This window comes from Chlorocebus sabaeus, chromosome 10 (genome assembly GCF_047675955.1).
Source record: "Chlorocebus sabaeus isolate Y175 chromosome 10, mChlSab1.0.hap1, whole genome shotgun sequence".
Lineage (NCBI taxonomy): Eukaryota > Metazoa > Chordata > Mammalia > Primates > Cercopithecidae > Chlorocebus > Chlorocebus sabaeus.
The window spans coordinates 123,246,884-123,267,025 of NC_132913.1; the positions used below are offsets into that span (position 1 = coordinate 123,246,884).

At 49.3% G+C, this 20,142-nt stretch overlaps 1 protein-coding gene across 9 annotated transcripts in view; it reads left to right on the forward strand.

Moving 5' to 3' along the window:
• AGAP1 (ArfGAP with GTPase domain, ankyrin repeat and PH domain 1) overlaps positions 1-20,142 on the forward strand; it is a 642,723-nt gene that overhangs the window by 237,813 nt on the left and 384,768 nt on the right. For all 9 annotated transcript variants that reach the window (XM_007966740.3, XM_007966741.3, XM_007966743.3 and 6 more), the window contains exons 4-6: positions 8,199-8,284; positions 11,535-11,676; positions 17,263-17,397. In XM_007966740.3, the coding sequence (XP_007964931.1) occupies positions 8,199-8,284; positions 11,535-11,676; positions 17,263-17,397 (363 nt within the window). The remainder of the gene's footprint in view (positions 1-8,198; positions 8,285-11,534; positions 11,677-17,262; positions 17,398-20,142) is intronic.

Genomic DNA, 20,142 nt, shown 5'->3' on the forward strand with positions numbered 1-20,142 from the left:
TCCCTCCTTCCTATTCCCAAGCCTCTCCCACCTTCCTGTTTTCCCTGCTGGGGAGCCTTTGCATAATGTCCCCAGCCCTGCTCTTCAGCCTTCTCGGCTTGGACCTCTCTTCCTAGACATTGTCTTGACTGAGACTGACGCTGACCACTGGGAAGGCTTCTCCCTCATTCTGAGTCAGATCTGTGCTGTTGGGAGCCTCTCACCGCCCTGCTTCCTGTGGTGGGAGAAGGTGAGGGAGAGGAGATGCTGTCATCCTGAGTGCCCCGGACGAGATGGGCCGGACCATTCTGCCCACATTCCCATTTGCCGGAGCTCAGCCACCTCCCCCAGCCAGCTGCAGGGGCGTTCAGGGGCATCTGTCGAGTGTCACTGCCCATGCTGCGGGACCTGAGACTGGATGTCGTTCTTCCAGAGATCCCAGGATTTGCTGAGCATCCATGCCCTGCCATCCCTCTGTAGTCGGAGGGAGCTGCCTCCCGTTGAAGGAGTCTGCCCTTCATTAGGGACCAGGGCTCTGCTCTTCCTGGGAATTTACCACGTCCTCTTCCAGGTTCCCTTCACCTGTCCTGGGGGGTGGGAGGAATATATCATTGTTCCCCTTGAGGTGCCCCCCTGCATGGGTCACTTCTCCCACTCACCAGGCAATGCAGGCATCTTCTTCGCCTCCAGAGAGCCTTTGCCGGGCCATTCACTTCCAAGGCTTTGTCATTTCCATTCCTCAGTCAGGAGACCAAAAAGATGAGGCCACGGCTGCCCCTTCCGTTTCTTCCCTGCGCACTTTGGGGTGGAATGATGGGGTACTGATGGCTCAGGAGAGACGAGGAGCCTCTGCCCAGCTCAGATCTTCCTTTTTGTTCCTTAGAGCCTGCATTTTTTGAGGTCTATTATGTTAAGCTGTGCCCTTTTTCCTGTTGGATGGTGAAGTTCCTTCCTTCGGGCTTTCATGTTTCCCCCTTGTTTTATTAGGAAAGGAGGAAAGAAAATTCAGTTATAGTGAAGTTCTTATCCACCATCTTAACCTGGAGTTTGGCTTTTTTCTTTTTCTGTTTTCCTTTAGTACCTTGCTTAGATCTGGGTTAAATAAAACCATGAGAGACCATAGCCTGCCCAGGAAGATTGTGTGTTAAGTGCCACCACTTCACTGCGGGTCAGAACCCCGGAGTGTTCCCCCCCACCCGGAACCCCCGGAAATAGTCAGCAGTCCCCATGTTTGGGGTCCTCACTCACTGCTGGTACCTTTGTGTAGTAGTTACTTTTTATTTTACAATGTAAGTTTTAAAAAAACAAGTTGAGAGAGGAAGTGAAATCTGATTTGGCTAAATTTTGTAAACAAAGATGTTACCAATAAAACCTTTTTCCCAGTGTATAAATAAATATGTGGTCCAAAATTCCTTTTAAATGTCACAATACGAAACTTTTCCAAAACCCCAGCATTGGTGACTGACTTCAGTATTTTTATCCAAGTTAAACGAGCCAAATTAATTTTTTACAAATTTCTGGTGCATTCATGATTGAAATTTTAAGTATTCTCCTAGGGAAAAACGAGGGGCAATTGTCCTTTTCAAGGTATCCATCTCATCCCACTTGTTAAAAATAATTAGGAAACAATACAGTTTGCAGATTTTCTCCCGATGTCATGATGGCACTCAGCAACAAAGAATATTGTAGATGAATTTTGAAAATGTTTTCCTGGAAGAAATCCCAAACACATGGCCGGAAGGAACCCAGGACCTGCCAGCCATGCTCCGCCTGTCTTTCTCCCATCCAGTCTGACCCCACAGCGCTGGGCGGTTGACGAGGCGTGGCCAGCTTGCACCTGCTGAAAGAACCAGGTGGCTCCACTACATCTTGATCAGACACTGCATGAGGTCCCTCCCCTCTCTAATGGCAAAGGGAAACAGTGGGCTCTGCACATGCAGCTTTGAAGTCAAGAGTCATTTTCGTCCTTAGCTCAGGCATGAAAAAAAAATAATAAAAAATTTTAAAACACTTTAAAAAGATAAAAATCACCAGTGGAAAATGAAAGTTACAGATAGGTGTCTGTCTTGTTTCCCAAGCACAGTGATGATGATTGCAGCTAAACACAGAGACCACCGTTCCCCGAGTGTGAGTGGAGTAAGGATAAGATAGTCCCACCTCTCTGCATGTTTGATGTTGGCCCCGTGAGTACCGCAAAACCCAGCGAACACGGAGCCTGCTGGCTTTGTTTCTGTAGGGCTTGTCTTAGCAGAAGTTCACATGGAGAGAGAGGGTAGAGAGGGAGGGGTAAGCAGCAGTCAGAGCGTCTGGATTTGAGTTTTGGTCCTGCCGCGTGCTGGCCGTGGAGCTCTTGCTCTGTGTCTGAACTCCTTTTCAGGGCGTCGCCAGTGATGTCTGCATCATAAGACGGGGTGAGGGATAATGGAGATGATGTGGGAAAACAAGTGCTTTGTAGACGACGGCTTTGGAAGGCACACTGTCGTTGCCATAGCTGTCGCTTGGAGGACTGTTAATGATACGTTGATAGCTTTCAGTTCAATTAGCCAAAATGACAGAAATGCCAAACATCTGTTGCAGTGTTGACTCCCAAAAGAGCCCTTTTTTTTGGAACGGGAAAATTCAGTTTTCTCTTTTTTTTTTTCTGAAAGCAGAAATGACAGCATAGCTGATCCCCCCCTCCGACGTCTCTCTGTGTAGCCGCACTTGTGTTGAAGAGGCTCTGCTGTAGCTCCACCTCGCGTGAGTGCAGAACCTCGAAGGAACCCGCTTGTTTTATTTCCCCCTGCAGCCCACATTTAAAACCGGTTCTCACACTGTGAGACCAGGATTCAGAATAGTAATCACAAAAGGCTAGGAGGACTTAGAAAAAGGTATTTGAAAAACAAGAGTGCAGCTGTATCCTTTTCTTCCTGGTGTGCTGTTCATTCACAGCTAACACATCCACTGCAGCATCTTGGTGGAAGCAACTCAGTTCCACCTTCCATACACTTTTCTCTCTGCAGTGTGGGATTTAGGGAGAAATTAAGACCTCACTTACAAATACAAGCTCAAGGGCAAACCAAGGCTCCCAGTGCAGTTTCCACACGTTCTGGGAACCCTGAACACTTGCCTTGGGGTGAAACAGAAGCCTAATACATTGCACTTGAAGCTGAGTTCAGACAAGAGGACAGTACCGCTGTATCCCCAAGTAACTCAGATGAGATAAGAGCCCTCCATTCTGCTTTAAACTCCGTACAGAAAGCCAAGCCCAGAAAGGATGTGGGTTCTGTTCTCACCTCCCTCTGCTCTAGGCTGAGGCTTCCATGTGATGCTGTTTACCTCCAGTGACATCCTTGTGTCCTGGGGAAGCACAGATTTCCGTGAGACTGGGACTCTGTTTTCCCCTCTCACTGAGATGCGGTCACAGCTGCCCGGCAACCTGGTTCCACCTTAGGGTCAGGCAGCTGTGGCTGATCTGTCTGGTTCCTCAGCCTGGGGGTGCCCGCCGTTGGGAGGTGCTACGGTTCCAGGGTGGATGCTTGCCCCTGCCTGCAGAGCTCGCCTAGCACCTGTTCACAGGTGTGCCTGGGCCAGATGCATGTCTGACAGGGACGTCAGGTTTGGGGAGACTGAAAACCCTTTTTGAGAAAGAAGTTATCCTGATACGATTTAATGTTATGTCAACATAATTGGCAGCAGAGAAGGTTGCACATCACTCATGGCAGATCTGTCACATGGCCATGGGCCAAGCTGTGTGCATCGGGTGCTGGGAGGATCCAGGTGGGCGAAACAGACCTGCAGGAAAATACGTGGAAACAAGGACAATATAGGCATTTAAAAAGCGATGTTCAGCTTGAAATTGGATGTAGAATTTGGTGATATTCTCTAAAATTTTGGTGGAAAAAAGATCTCCCTTTGGGAGGCTGAGGCTGGTGGACCACTTGAGCCCAGGAGTTCAAGACCAGCCTGGGTAACATAATGAGGCCCCATCTCATTTATCCAGGTATGCCGGTGCATGTCCGTGGTCCCGGCTACTCGGGAGGCTGAGGTGGGAGGATCTCTTGAGCCTAGGCAGTCGAGGTTGCAGTGAGCCTGTCCGTGCCACCACACTCCAGCGTAGGCAACAGAGTGAGACTGTGTCTCAAACACACACACACACACAAACAACAACAACAACAACAATGAAAAATCTAATGACTGGGATGAGATCTGATGAAATGGTGGGGTTCAATTTAAAATGATGCGAGTGGTGGTGCTGGCAGAATACCAGCTTGTTGCCAACCATGCTGTCATCCTAAGGCTCTCCTTCTGCGGTTAAAGTGGTTCAAGTGCAGAAAATGAATTTTAAAGTGTTACCTACCTGCCAGCCCAGGCTTCTCAGGGCCCAGTGGTCCTATTGAGCTGAGCCTGCTCCTATCAGTAGTGCCCTGCAGGACCTTTTTAAAGACATTCTTGAATTCTTACAATCTGGTTGCTTGAGCACCTGGCTGACTTTTATCTTTTTATTCACCTTTGGGCTTGTGGCAAATACTTAGCAGTATTTAATTTTTGCTTTCTAAGGGTAATACAAAAAAAAAATCATGCAAATCAATTACCAGTATCTAGTGTTTGAAACTGTAAAATGCTGCAAAGAACTGTTAATTATACTGTGTATCTGGGGAGGGAAATGTAAACTGACTTTAGGATTCGAAGAGACTTGCTGATGAGGGAAGGAGTCACTGCTGCTTTTAGAGGCAGTGAAAGCTGGGCCTGGAGTCCTTTGCTTGAGGTCACAAAGCCAGAGACTTTAGAAGAGCAGAAGGGAGAAGGCTCAGTGCCCTCCTAGGGAAGCTTTTGTAACTTGAATGTTATGATTCAGCCACCTGGAAGCTTCTTCACTTGTGAATGTGACTCTGCAAAAACACGTTAGAGGAAGCAAAGGAGAGGATGGACGTGAAATCCGTCCCACGTGTACTCACCGGAATGCATCAGGGAGGGTCATCTGCCAAGGCGTCATGGTCATTCCATGAGAGCTGGGTGGTGACACTCCCCAAGTTCCCACTCCCAGGGAGGTAGGCAGCCAAGGGACACTGGCATTGCAGTGCCCCTGGGACAGGCTCCACTCCTCCCTTCTTGCTCTGGAGGTGACACAGTCTAGTGATTGAGGAATGGGACCTGGGGCCAGCGTGCCTCGACAAGACGAAGCCTCATCAAAGTTGAACCCTACGGTTCATCTAGCAGGGAGGACTTCCACGTACTCTTGTATCTGGGGCAGCCGTCAGAGGGCAGGGCTGGAGCCAGGGCCCTGTAGGGCAATCAGCGTCCGGAGGGCACAGAGGAGCACATGTGGGGCTCAGGCCACGGGGTCAGGACGATGTTGCGGTGAGGTCCCTCTGCTGTGCTATATGTTAGGGGAAGGAGGAGCCGAGGCCGGGAGTGGGCACGGACAGGTGGGAAACTTGCGCAGAAACCTAGCGAAGAAGTGTAGATGATTTCAATGAATGTGAGGGGTAGGGAAGGAGAGCAGAGGGAGATGAAAATACTTGGGGGTGAGATAAGTGGGGTGGGGGTGATGAGGATACCTGTTCACTGAGCTCTCTGTCCCGAGCAGGATTCTAAGTGCTTTTCATGTGTTAACTCATTAAGGAAGGCTCTGTTTACCCCCATTTCACAGGTGAGGAAACTGAGGCACCGAGCAGTTGAGTTATTTGCCGCAGGTCACCCAGCCAGGGAGGGCTAGACAGGGATTTGAACCTGGTAGGCTGGTACCTGGGGCCATGCACAGATCAGAGTATGAAGGAGATTTTTCTCCAAATAAAGAATAACAGATTTCCTTTTCAAATGTTATTTTTGTTTTTCTTTTTTTCTTTTTCTTTTTATTATTATTATTATTATTTTGAGACACAGTCTTAGGTTGGAGCAGTGGCGCGATCTTGGCTCACTGCAACATCCGCCTCCCAGGTTCAAGCAATTCTCCTGTCTCAGTCTCCCAAGTAGCTGGGATTACAGGCACCAGCCACCGTACCTGGCTGATTTTTGTATTTTTAGTAGAGACAGGGTTTCGCCATGTTGGTCAGGCTGGTCTCGAACTCCTGACCTCAGGTGATCCACCTGCCTTGGCCTCCCAAAGTGCTGGGATAACAGGTGTGAGCCACCACATTCAGCCTCAAATGTTATTTTTCTTAAAAGGGTCACATTCGATTCCTGTCTCCAAGATATAGCAGGTTTCCAGCATCTCTTTTTAAAAGGTTTTTTTAAAGAGAAATAATATTGCTATCACTGTTGCAGATTTTTCTGTTGTAAGCAGGTTTATTCAATGTTAAATATGACTTTTATAAAAGCAGGTTAAAAGAACCTTGGCAGAAATTTTGAGTAAGACCAGGCTGGGTACTGTTCAGGGTGCTTTGTGTCAACTCGTTACTCCTCACCTGCTAGGACATCATCCCCTTTGCATCTGGGGACATTGAGGTGGGGAGAGGTGAGGCGAGGCTACACAGCTGTGTGTGGCAGAGCCAGGGTTCAGGCAGAGCTAGACCAGCATCGGGGTCTGGGGGCGACCGTCTGCATCAGCTTCACATACGTGGGGATGTCCACCTGTGTCATGTTTCCCAGCTTGTTTCATGATGACAGCAGCTCTGCTAGAAAAGCGGTTTCCTTTTTGCCTGTGAGCACTCTCGATTCAGGGACCCTGAGTCTTTGGGCCCCTCGTGCAGCTGGGCCTCACCCTGTCTGGGCCCAGCGTCCTAACTGGCCTGGCTCTGTCCCCTGCTAATGGACCTCAGCCTGACCGTTTCCAGCAGGCCCTACCCTCTTGGTTCAGTGATGGGGGGACAGCAAAATGAGAGTTTACGTGCTTTAATATCAAAAGGTTTTCTTCATTGTTGTGTTATTGAGTGAACTGAACAGCAGATTTGTTTGCTTTAGCAAATGCAGCTGCCTGTGATGGTGGCATAGGTGTTGAGTGTGACCACATGAGCGCGGCGGGAGTTTGCGGGAACGGGCCAGTACCCCAGTCAGCCCTCCGTGGCCTCAGAGGGTAGCTGCCCGTCTGGAGGGCCTCAGACACTTCCAGGCTGGGATGGGTACTCCGATTTTTTGCTTCTCGGGCACTGATGTGGTTCAGACCCGGGATTCTAGGAGGGAAGGTTCCTGTCTCAGGGGAGGGAATCAGACGTGTCTCTGGGTGGCAGAGGAGCTGGCAGGTAGCCTCTGGGCTCTGACAGCATTGTCCTCTGGATCCAGTGATTTGGGGTTTAGATAGGGTTTCTGGAAGACATCCGCACAGAGGAGCAGAAGAGGAGAGCTAGGAACTGATGCGTGCCTTCCCCTCTCTAAAACGAGAGTTCCGAGTCCCTGTGAGGGTTCCCTAGCGTGGTCTCAGAGCCCAGGATCTGGAGGGGGCATCTGTCATTGGAGAAGGCAGAGGAGCCAGGGTGGAGTCCTTCCCGCTGCCGAGGAGGAGCAGGGCTGGCCTAGAGGGCCGGCTGGGCACTGCAGCCACCTTGTACCATCCCCTCCTGAGAGCGTCAGGGGCCGGGACATCCAGGGTAGTGCCGGGCCACTCATGCCCGTCCCCCCCCTCGTGGTCTCCTCTGTTCCTGCAGGGTCCCGGTGGTCTCCCGCTAACCCCGCGTGGTCTCTAACGCCTCCTGTCAGCTGCTGCTCTGCTGCCTCCACCTGTGTGGAGGTCCCATCCAGTAGTTTCTGTCTAACCCGTGTGTAGTAGTGAAGCGTCCCTCCCCTAATTGTGGCCTGTGACTCTGGAAACACCATTCTCATGATGTTCTATGTCTCCCTTTCAAGAACTGGGTTTCTCTTGAGGAGAATACAGGTTCTCGGCCCTGTCATTTACCAAGAGGTTGCAGATCAGGCACCTGTTAAGCATGAAAAATTTGTTTTCAGTTTCATGAACCCAACAAGAGAATGACAATTTTGATGTTCTCTGTTTCCCAGTGAGTGAGAATTCCTGAATTTACCTAGAGAGCCCACATGAAAAGTCCACACTTCTCGGCCACAAGTGACTGGCATTGCAAAGGAGGCTGTGCCTTCTAACTGGAAACGCACACGGGTTCTTAAAGACGAACATTTAAATCTGAGTTCAGCTCTGTTAAAATTCAGCGTTTGCTGGCGACATCCTAAATACTTAGTTGCCTCCAGGGCGACAGCCTAGGGTGTATTTTTCCACAAGCGAAGCCCACGTCTGTCCGCCCTCCTCACTCTCTGCTGTTCTTGTGTAACGAGGTGTTTTGTGTGTGTGGCAGGTGGCAGGTTCAAGAAAGAGATTGTCGTTGATGGACAGAGCTATCTGCTGCTGATCAGAGACGAAGGGGGCCCCCCGGAGGCGCAGGTGAGTATGTGCACACGCCCCAAGCCAGCTGTTTTCCCTTTGTTTTCTAAGGTTTCATGCAACACGTGCTTCTAGAAACCAGTGACATGCTTTCCAAAAAAGTGGAAGTCCGGTAAAAATGTTTCTTTTTAAAACGCATTTTTTCTCATCTCTAAGTCTTCCCCCCCACCACCCCCCCCCCCCCCCCCAAGACTAAATCCTACAGAGAAGATGGGTTTATATGGTAGCTTTTCACTTTCTGTGTTTTTAAAAAGGCAGGAAACGCACCCTCTGCCCTGGTTGGGGAACCCAGTTGAAATGACATCTGGACATTTCTGTAGTTTGGTTTGTGTTTTGGCCTTTTCCTTTGAGTGGTGTGATCTCTAGAGCAGTGAGATGTAGAGAACTTGCTGGGTGGAATTTGGAGTCCCGTCTTCTCTCTGTCTCTGCTAACTGTAGGCGTTGGCGCCTCTGTGCCTCCCTGGCCTTGGCCCAAGCAAGGCGGTCTCCACCGAAAGCTGGTATGAAGCATATTATGATTTCTTTGGAAGTTCCTGGAAAGATGGGCATTCTGGAAATAACAAAGCATGAGTGTGGAAGATCTCTTTTTTTGGTTCCTTTAACCTGCTTTGTTTTACTTGAAGCATAATTTACCGAGTAAACACTTGAAAGGAGCCAGGAGCTAGTAAATGCAAACTGAATGTCAAAGATTTTCTTGGCATTATCTCCTGGGCCTGTCTTTTTGTGAACATGCAGCATAGGATTGTAAGATGATGAAAGTGAAAGATATTGAATACTTCTTAGGCCTCAGGTCTAGTACTCCACACATCGGAGGGCTGTGTGGTTATACAGAAGATACCACAGATTTGCCATGTGCCATTGACTAAAACACCAGTGACCGTAGGATGTACCAATATTCAAAAGGAGAATGCTACCAATTAAACTGTGAAACAGCCACAGTAATTAGGTGCATTCTGATTTCAAAGATGTTAAAGTGTGTAACATTTTCTTAGCATTAACGATACCATATGCTGATCATAATAAGGAAAGACCTTGAAGACATGTTAAAAGTGAAAACTTAGTTGCAAAGCAGTTTGAGCCCATGTTCAGTGACCATCTGGTAGTTTATAGTAAGGCAGGGCAAAGTTAGAGGTCTGACTGACAGGATCCTAGGTTTGTGATGCTGATAAAAGTCAGCTCTTCCTTAGTCCCACTGAGGGTATAGGACTGTGTTCTGCTGCAAAGGAACTCTTGGGTGCAAGGGCCCTCCTGTGGCTGGTGATCGGAGAAAGAAGTAGGTAATATTTAGAATCACCTGAGTTTATTTTCCGTTTTCCCAGCACGTAAATGTTTTGAGTGACTGGAAACAAGCTTTTTTCTCCACAATTAAGGAGCAAGTCTTAGCAGTATATGAAGCACAAAATTGAATATGAAGCACGAAAGCTTATAGATATAGAAAAATCTACAGGAGAGGCTAGATGCAGTGCCTCACACCTGTAATCCGAGCACTTTGGGAAGCTTAGGCAAGCGGATCACCTGAGGTCGGGAATTCGAGACCAGCCCGGCCAACATGGTGAAACCCCATTTCTACTAAAAATACAAAAAGTAGCCAGGCGTGATGGCGTGTACCTGTAATCCCAGCTACTTGGGAGGCTGAGGCAGCAGAATCGCTTAAACCCAGAAGGAGGCGGTTGCAGTGAACCGAGATCTCACCACCGCGCTCCAGCCTGGGCGACAGAGCGAGACTTTGTCTCAAAAAACAAACCACAAAAACCCAAAGCATAGTTTCAGTTTTCTGCTGGTGAACATGTTAGAGTGGGGGGTTATGTATTGGGTACCCCCCACACAAGGAGCGTGGAAGTCAGAATGCACCCTTAGGAGATGATGGCCGCGGTGCATGTTTCCTCCGGGTGGACGCTCAGATGGGCTTCAGCTCCCGGTTTGGGAACTGAGTCTGGTTCCGGTCAGCCAGCGCTCTTCATGGCGCAGGGGGAGTCTGCTCCTCCCACGTGTTCGGAAGAGACAGGAAGAGCCTTCCTCAAGGCAGAGAAGAGGAAAAGGAGATGCCTTTCATCAGTCTGGGTCCTGCTGCACTCTGTGGGAGCTGCCATCACGGTCTTCCCAGGTCTCTCCCAGCCTTCTTTGTTTTCAAGTCCTCATTCTCATTTAATTTTGTATTTATCATTAGAACTTTGGGTTAAGTTTTCTCACGTAAACGTTTTACATATAACTGAATACACTTTTCACTTCTATGCGGAAGTCAGAGTTTAACCCATTAAACACTTTCCCCAGATGTATTAGAGGTGGTAACTTTGGCCATAGAAACCTATCTAGGAACTACAGCTGCTTTTAGAGAGAAAGGAAACAGGATGCATTTCGGTTTTGTTTTTCACATTTCCGCTTGGAAAGAGAAGGATCTTTGTTGCCTGATAGACCTGATGTCAGATGTGCTGAGCCAGTTGCAGTGAGTGTGGGAAGCCTGTGCCCTGCAGGGAGACTCTGCTCACTCAGCTCCAGTTTTGCAAGATGGTTATTGGTACTAAATGAGGTGTTAATATATGCCTGACAGTGTGGCTCTTTGTCAGAAAGAGGATGTGATGTAGGTTCAACTGGCAAGACGAGAATAAAATGAGTACAGCAAAGCAAGAACAAAATGGCAAGAGTCAGGCTTTCTTCCCTACGTTTTGTTAATTTCCCTGAAAATAAGTAGGCATTTTCTTGCAGGGGTGCTGCAGGAGTTCAGCCAAGGCTGAGCCTGGGTTGAATCTTTACCCTTTGGCAGAGTAGGCTGGCCGCTGCGGTGGCGAGTTGGGGAGGACTGTGGGGTGGGGGGTTCTGAGCAGGCCTGAGGGGTCCAGCAAGGCTTCCTTAAGAGGTTGAGAGTACAGTGGAAAGTCTCGGGGTTTGAGAGGCTCTGGCAGGAGGTGGGGCTGGCCACCTGTCTGCGGGGCCACCTTGGCTGATCGGGACAGCAGGTGGACAGGCCAGGAGCATGAGGACCGCGGGGAGACTGTGTGGTTTGTGTCCTCCGAAGACAGAGCGTCTTGGGTGGGAGCAGGATGAAGGGCCCATTCCCGAGGGGAACACCGCCCACGGTGTGCTCAGGAGGAGGACGTGTGTGACAGTGTGTGACAGTGACGGTCAAGTCAGGCACCCAGCATGCGACCGAGGGGATTCCTGCAGCCCCTGCTGCCCGCCACCGTCCACACGTCTGTTCTTAATTCAGCCTTCTCACTCAGCTCCTGCTCTCCTCCCCTTCTTCTCTCCCTAGTTTGCCATGTGGGTGGACGCTGTTATATTTGTCTTCAGCTTGGAGGATGAAATAAGTTTCCAGACCGTTTACCACTACTACAGTCGAATGGCCAGCTATCGGAACACGAGCGAGATTCCTCTGGTTCTCGTGGGAACCCAGGGTGAGTGATGCTCGTGTGCAGGTGGTTTTCAGAGGATTCTAACAGTTACGTATTTTCAGTATGGGGGAGTTTAAAAATGCTTTAAAAAAGGAAAAATTGCCTACTGAACGCTCACTTTTTTGGGAAAAATCGTGAAACTGAAATTATCACATTTCCTGATTGGATTTTACGGTGAAACCACTCATTTAACAACCTGAAAACAACACACACACACATATCCTAGGTGCTTTAGGAAAAATAAATCTATTTTCCCATGTTTTCTGGGAAAAAAAAATATATATATATGTGTGTGTGTATATGTTTTGTATATAAACATATATAGTCAAATACATATTGTTTTCTGCTGTATTTTAATTCTCCGTTCTATAAAATGATTTATAAACAGTTTATTAAAGCTTGTCTTTCAGTGCATCTTGAAAATAGTGCTGATTTTCAACATAAGAGCAGTTCCGTTTATTAAGTTCTATTTGTCACCGTCTTATGATCTGTATCTCATATTTAATCTAGCGGGCCCCTCAGAGAGCGTAGAATCATACTGGGCACGTTTCTTGTTTTCCCTCAGGTCACTTCACGCTTGGTCTGTTAGTAGAGTGGCTGTCACATGGACTGACGCACAGCATCCTCACTCTTGATCACAGACCCATGGCTGTGCTGGGGTCTGCCACTAGGGTCTACGATGTCACATAGGATGTTTTTAAAAGCCAGGTGGAGGTTAGCTTTAAAACTGCTTTGTCAGAAATATGGGTAACTGACAAATAATTCTGCCAGGAAAAATTGTATATCCCTTCATTTTGTTGTGGCTGTTAATAGACTGTCTTGCAGATTGTTTTAAAATTAGCCTGTCTGACATGCCCGTCCATGCTCTGATGCGAGACGTTTCTCTTTAGGACGTCAGCTGTCCATACTGCACTGGGTGTGGTCTAAGTAGGAGGTTGTGCAGGCAAATGATTGACTGCTTGATCAGGAACCTACAAAAGCCCAGATAGATAGTGTGGCGTAAACTAAAAGCATTTTGCAGCCAGACATGGTGGCTCACGCCTGTAATCCCAGCACTTTGGGAGGCCCAGGCAGGTGGATCACTTGAAGTCAGGAGTTGACCAGCGTGGCCAACATGGTGAAACCCCGTCTCTACTAAAAATAGAAAAATTAGCCAGGCATGGTGGCGCATGCCTGTAGTACCAGCTACTCAGGAGGCTGAGGCAGGAGAATCACTTGAACCCAGGAAGCAGAGGTTGCAGTGAGCTGAGATTGCACCGCTGCACTCCAGCCTGGGTGACAGAGTAAGATTCTGTCTCAAAAAAATAAAATAAAAAGCCAGGCATGCTGGCGGGTACCTGTAATTCCAGCTACTTGGGAGGCTGAGGCAGGAGAATCTTTTGAATCTGGGGAGGCGGAGGTTGCAGTGAGCCAAGATTGTGCCACTGCACTCCAGCCTGGTAGACAGAAGGAGACTCGATCTCAAGAAAAAAAAAAAGAAAAAACTAAAAGCATCTTCTCAGTGTGGTAGATGGGAGGTGTTAGAGTTGGGCTTCCTGGAAAGCACCTCTCCACCCCCCCCCCCTTTTTTTTTTTTAAAGCACACGAGGAGTGGCCACCGGTCACTCTTCCTCCTGAAACCTTCAGAGCCAGAGCTCTGTTTATCCTAACTCAGAAGGGAGGAGGGATTCTTAGGCCTAATACGCCCTCTAGTGTTCACCAGGAGACAAGGCCGCACCACCAAAAAGTCCTTGGTTCTTGTGAGAATGCAGAATTGCCGTATTTGAGGTGGCATCTTGAAAATTCCTAATCGTGTTTTCAAGTGGATGTTCATCCACAGCAGATTCTGCTTAAAGCTGCCTTGAAGTCGAATAGAGAAATTCCAAATAAGCTCCCCTTCCCGCAGGCCCGACCATGGCATTTCTGCACAGAGTCGTTCAGGGCTGTGCAGACGCTGCTCATGGGCTGCTGGAACTCAGGTTTGATTTTAGGACTCAGAATGGGCTTTTGCTTGGACTCACTGTGAAAAGTGGCAGTGAAGTTCCCAGCCTGGAAAGATTCTCTGCGATCAGTGTCTGTTCTCTGAGTTCTGAGTACACAGCCATGTTCCGTCAGTAGGAAGGGAGTGTCTGAGATCCCAGGAGTTGGGACCACACACACCTGCGTGTGACTGGCTGCTGCTGGGTGACCTTGACCCCCGGGGCTCTGGTGGGGTTCAACAGGAATTCCCAAAAGACACTCAGTGCATCCATGGGTAGGTGATAGGCGTCTAATGGTGGCTGCTTTTGTCCCTCATATTTCAATGTGTGACTGGTGTTCCAAGGGCCCTGCCTGGGATCCTGAACCCCACCCCCGACTATCCCTGCCCCTGATATATCCTGTATATCAGAGGGATATACAGCATATCCCTCTGAGTCTCCTGCCTGAGCCCAGGGGCATATCGAGCCTCCTGCCAGGATGGCTACTTAGATTCTCGGGAAACGCTAATGAAGTTGAAGTCCTTGAGTAAAAGAAAGTAACCCCATTTATTCCCGTGAATTCCATGAACATCCATTGATTGGATGTGGGAAGATGCCGAGGAAGACCACAGGGGAGTGTCTGCATGTGCGAGGGTGGCCTCCGGGGTGGGGAGATAAAGCTGGCCCCACACCCTCCCGGGGTGAGCAGGTAAACTGGCTCCTCACCCTCCCTGTGGGACTCTTTTTAGCTGGACCACCCCCAGATGAACCGGAACGAAAAGTTCCAATTAGGGCTGCATTCCTCACCTGTGGGGTTCTCTTGGTCCTTACCTAGACTTCAAGGAGCACCCCAGCAGCCCAGTGGCAGGAAGCTGGCATGCATGTGGGCTCGGAGGGTCCCTGCTGCGACGCTTGCTTCCTGCCTGCAGACTGGCTCTCTGTAAACCTATGCTCGGCTGCCTTGGCTTCCTGGGCTGCCAGAGACAAAAGAGGGACCACGTTGTCCAAGAGGGCACCTGGCGTTTCTCTTCCTGCTGGTTTGGGGTAGGCAGCCAGAGAGGTCAGAGCATATGGGATGGGAGAGAACCGAAGAGGAATTAGGTTCATTGCCAAAGAATGCCTGGGCTGGGGTGAGGCCTCCGCCCGCTGGCAGGAGGGGCAGCTCTGCCAGCAGGAGCTCTTTCTGGGCAGTAGCTAAGGACTGCACGAATGTTCGTAATTGGACAAGATGGGAATGAATGAGGTAATCATTTAATGTTTGTTAAACAGGTTCTGTTTTAAAGACTTGCAAATTAAATTGATTTGAGGGAGAATCTTTACAGGATCTGTAAAAAGCTACGGAGTTAAAAGTGGAATGAAAATGAGACAGGTATAGAACCGAAATGCGAGTGCAGAAGCCCGTTTCCACGCAGTGGCAGAGATTCCCATGGTGCACCTTTGAAGCGGAAAGTTGACAGAAACCGAGTGAGCCACTGAGGACAGAGGGGCTGCGGGATCGCTGGGCCACAGGTCAGGGTCTCGTGGAAGCCGGGTGGATGCCACGTGGCCTGTGTTTTCAAAATTATCCTAGAACATCGAAACATTCATAGACTTCTAACTTCTTTCTACAGTTAAAAAGAAATGTTTATACTTAAAGAAAAAAAAACTTTATTTTCTTAAATGTTGTGAAATGCAAGTGCGATTTACTAATCAGCAGGACAAGAAGGCAGGGCAAGGTGCCCTTTGACCGTATCCCTGGAACGGGGGTGCAGCCTGTGGAGGCTGTAGTGGCGATTGTCAGAGGAAGAACCCTTAACTGCAGAGTTCAGTTGCCTTCTGGTAACGGAGAAACATCAGCCCAAACCTATTTCATAGGGCTGAGAAAATAACATGAGAAAAGAGAAAAGGAAAAACTGAATACATTCCTCAGGACATCACGTTTTAAATATACTTCAGAAAATGGAGTTGCTAAATGCCCTACCTCCACAAAAATAAAATGTCAAAGGTGGTCACTCTGCATGTAACTTCGCTACTATTTCTTTGGCTGGTAGAGAAATCCTGTTGGTGGATTTTTGTTTAAAGAGTTGTTTATTGTTTTCTTTGGCATAAGAGCCTTCAAGCCCTATGAAAAAGATTCAGGTTAGGAAACTGTCTCTGAAGGCTGGGCACGGTGGCTCACGCCTGTAACCCCAGCACTTTGGGAGGCCCAGGCGGGTGGATCACTTGAGGCCAGGAGTTTGACACCAGCCTGGCCAACATGGTGAAACCCTGTGTCGACTAAAAATACAAAAAATTAGCTGGGCATGGTGGTGGGTACCTGTAATCCCAGCTACTTGGGAGCCTGAGGCGGGAGAATCAGGAGGCAGAGGTTGCAGTGAGCCAGATCACGCCACTGTACTCCAGTCTGGGCGACAGAGTGAGACTCCATCTCAGAAAGAAAGAAAGAAAGAGAGAGAGAGAGAGAGAGAGAGAGAGAGAGAGAGAGAGAGAGAAAAGAGAAAATCGTCTGTGAAAAGTCCTCTCTCTCCCCTAAGCCTCGTGGCGAAAGAAAGAAAGAAAGAAGAAAGAAAGAGAAAATCGTCTGTGAAAAGTCCTCTCTCTCCCCTAAGCCTCGTGGCTGTTCACATTCCAGCTCCTCATTTCTGTGTTCCATGTGCCAGGTGTAACTCAATAGTAACAGAATGAATGGGGCGGGTCTGAGGGTGGGGAATCCTGGCAGCTGAACTTAAAAAAAAAAATGGCTCAGTTTCTTTTTTAGGAAACGGGTGCCAACTTCTCTGCAGCTGCTCAAACGCCCCCATGTGCACACATGACTTAGATTGGGGGGATTCAGGTCACCTGTGACCCTGAGGAGGTCCATCAAAACCTCAGGGGACTTGCTGCTCCCCTCTCCGCACACCTCCCTCACCCCCTAGGCCTCACCCCTGCAGCATCTCCCTCACATGCACCAGCTGCCCTGCCGCCCTCTGCCTCAGGCACTCTGCCCCAGGCAGTGGCTGCTGCACCCACCTGCTGCAGGTGAGGGTTCCCTGATCCCTTTAGCAAGGGCTCTAAAACCCAGACTAACCCAAGCCTCCTGACCTCCTTCCCGCCATCACTCAGTGTGGCCATCTTACATTCAGAACCATTCATCACATTCGTCTTTATTTTCTGCTTGCCTCTCTGGCCAGCTAGAATGTCTGTTTCATTCACTGGGGTGTCCCTGTGCATAGAACAGGAACAGACCCCAAATGGGGGCTCAGTGAGCATTTACTCAGTGGATGATTGGACAAGTGACCACGCCTGGAAGAATAATGCCGGTGTCAGGAATATGCTTAGCCACCTGCTTGGTGCACAGAAGGGGACTTGCACATAGGGACTGTGTGTGTGGTTTTTCCTTCTTTCTGAAGTATGTGTCCTCTAGACCCACATTTAAGTCTTGTTGCTTCTTTCTGAACATTGTAAAATTTCAGTTTCAGAAGCTCTCCTGCAAAACACATTTCTACTAATGAATAACTTTCTCCGGTGTTTGAGTCTGTTATTTGGGAGGCAAACTATGCTGTATAAACTCCAGATTCATAGACTAATTAATTTCTGTTAAGTAGGTACCGATTTTCTGCGACATGGGGAGTGTGGGAAGTAATCAGAGCTATCATTGTCACCGTGCTGTTACTTTTTTGGTCTTCTATTCCAGATGCCATAAGTTCTACTAACCCGAGGGTCATCGATGACGCCAGGGCGAGGAAGCTCTCCAACGACCTGAAACGGTGCACGTACTACGAGACGTGTGCCACCTACGGGCTGAACGTGGAGAGGGTCTTCCAGGACGGTAAATGCGCATGGCTGGGAATTTACTTTCAGTTCACGATACGGGAGGCAGTTTAAGAAACCAGTCCTGCCTGCACTTGTGCACATGGGTGGCGGAAATACGTCATTGGTGGGTGGTCATTGGTGGGTGGGCGTTAGTATCGAGAGCGCTGCATTCCAGAGGCGACTCTCAGGTGTGTTTCGGATATAAAGTGCTGTGTTCAGAAGAGACAAGAAGACATGGCTTGAGAACAGCCTGGTGTTGGGTCCGCGTGTCACCTATGGGGCCTTTTTGTATACAGGATAGAACATTTCTTGAGCTGTTGTTCATCCACGGGCTCCATAAAACTTGTTTGTGAGCCATTTCCTTATTGTCATTGCCCATGGTTAATCCAATCCCGTCCTTTAAAGCAGTTTCAATATTTGACGTCAGGCTTTGAGGAGAGAACTGAAAGGAGGAGAGAGAGTATCAAGTTTGGACTTTCCCACCAAAAACGTAATAACATGACATGGTAGGACTCACAGCAGCGAGTGAGGACCAGCCTTTTGGAATTGTTTTCAGGTGATTTTATTCATTATTGATCATCTGCCTTCAGGAACGGCCACAAATCAGACAGACAATTCTCCTAGAAGAGCTGAGGTTCTGCAAGGGGGTCAGATACTGGCGGATTATGGTAGCTCCAGACGTCGGCTATGAGAGAGGAGCCTGTGGAGATGCGTGGGGTGGGCAGGAGAGGTGGCGTCACCCTGGGGATAGGAAGGTCTGGGGTGAATAAAGACTGATATTTCTAAATCCAGTCTTTTCAACCTGGGAGCTTGGGAGAGGCCTGGTGTTCTGGCGGAGGGTCACACTGCTGGCGGGAGTGGTGGAAATCACTTGTAGGTCCTCTCTCCTTCTGGTTTAAATCCATGGGGGCCGAGCCACCTGTGCCCCTGCTCTGGTGCCGAGGGGATTGTTGGGGGCAGAGCAGGGCAGCCACGCTGGGGCTCTCCAGAGAGTGCCAGAGCCGCTGGCAGCTGGGAGGAGATGGAGGACTCGCTGCGCCCTGACCCCGAAGACCAGCTATGAAAGCAGTAACTACTGCTTTCCGGGACCTCCTCCAAATGGGGTAGCCTGTGTTGTTCTTTTAAATGTTTCAATTAGTCTTCAGATGCCGTTGTAGAGATTCTATATGTTCACTGTTCAACTCAGTTTCAAAGATGACATCAGTTCTCAGACTTCACGTTTTCTTTCCTGTAGCAGTGAGGTTCCTTTTCTAAGCCTGCCGTCTCTTCCCTCGCATCTCTGCCTCTCAGATACTTGGCTGCATTTCAGCACGTTGGTCCTAGTTAGTCCTTCACCGCTTCAACATTTCTTCTCGCCTTTTCCAGTGCCAGTGCTGAAGAAGCGCAGGGTTGCCCTGAGAGGCAGCACGAAGTCGCTGGGGGCCCACAGCCCCTTCTTCCCTCCGCTCACGTTTATTCCGGGCACCTCGTGCCGCCTCTGTTGGGAGAACGTCCTGTGAGGAGCAAACCTCATGTCAAGCCGTGCTGGTGAACGTTAGTGAGATGTTAGTAAGACTTGGAAGAACTGTGCAGGGAGGCCCTTGGAGCTCTTCCGAGAGGTGAACCCTCACGGAGCAAGGTCACTGTCGGCCACCGCGCTGCTGAGGCCCCCTGAATGTTGAAGTAAAGCGTTGTAGATGAAGCATCCCCGGGCCCATGCATGAGGCCAGCTGCCTGTTTTCATAAATAGACTTTTCTTCTTTTTTTTAGACAGAGTCTTGCTCTGCCACCCAGGCTGGAGTGCAGGGGTGCGATCGGCTCACTGCAACCTCCGCTTCCCAGGTTCAGGCAATTCTTGTGCCTCAGCCTCCCCAGTAGCTGGGATTACAGGCACTCGCCACCACACCTGGCTCATGTTTTATATTTTAGTAGAGATGGGATTTTCACCATATTGCCCAAGTTAGTCTCAAACTCCTGAGTTCAGGCAGTCCACCGACCTTGGCCTCCCAGAGTGCTGGGATTATAGGCATGAGCCACTGTGCCTGGCTGTACATAGACTTTTGGTGACACAGAGCCATGCTTGGTGTCGATGGGCTGCAGTGGGGTTGGGCTGTTCTCCAGCTGTGACAGCAAAGATGAGGGTCTTTGCGGCCTGCAGAGCCCAGAATATTTCCTCTCTGGCCCGTGCACAGAGCCTGCCAGTCCCCGACACAGGATATCAGGGCCTCAGTTGTCTGGATAAGTTGAGTCTGCACAGTGACTCCTTTGCGTTTATATTTATCATGGTTAACATACATGAGTTTTCCATAAATTGATTAACGTTCCTTATAAAAATAATGTTATCAGTTAACGAATGCTGGAGGATGTCAGGATGATGGTGCCTTCCTGCCAAACAGCCTGTCTTCGTCCGTTCTGGCTGCTCTAACACGACCCAGTGGCTTACACAGCAGACTCTTGTTTTTCCCAGTTATGGAGGTTGGGAGTCCAGGGCCAGGTGCTGGTGGGTGTGGTGCCTGCCGAGGGCCATCCTCCTGGTGGGCTGTGTGCTCACATAGTGGAGAACAGAGGACATGAGCCCTCGCCTGTCCCTTCCCATAAAGGCGCTTAACCCATGACAGGGCTCCACCCTTGTGATCAGTCACCTGGCAGAGGCCCCACTTTCCCCCTGAGGGTTGGGATTTCAGGATAAGAATTTGGGTTGAGTTCCATACCATACCCAGCACGTTCAAGTCTGAGGACAGGCAGCCACCTCTGTGTTGGAAGTGTTTCGTTTTCTTCAAGT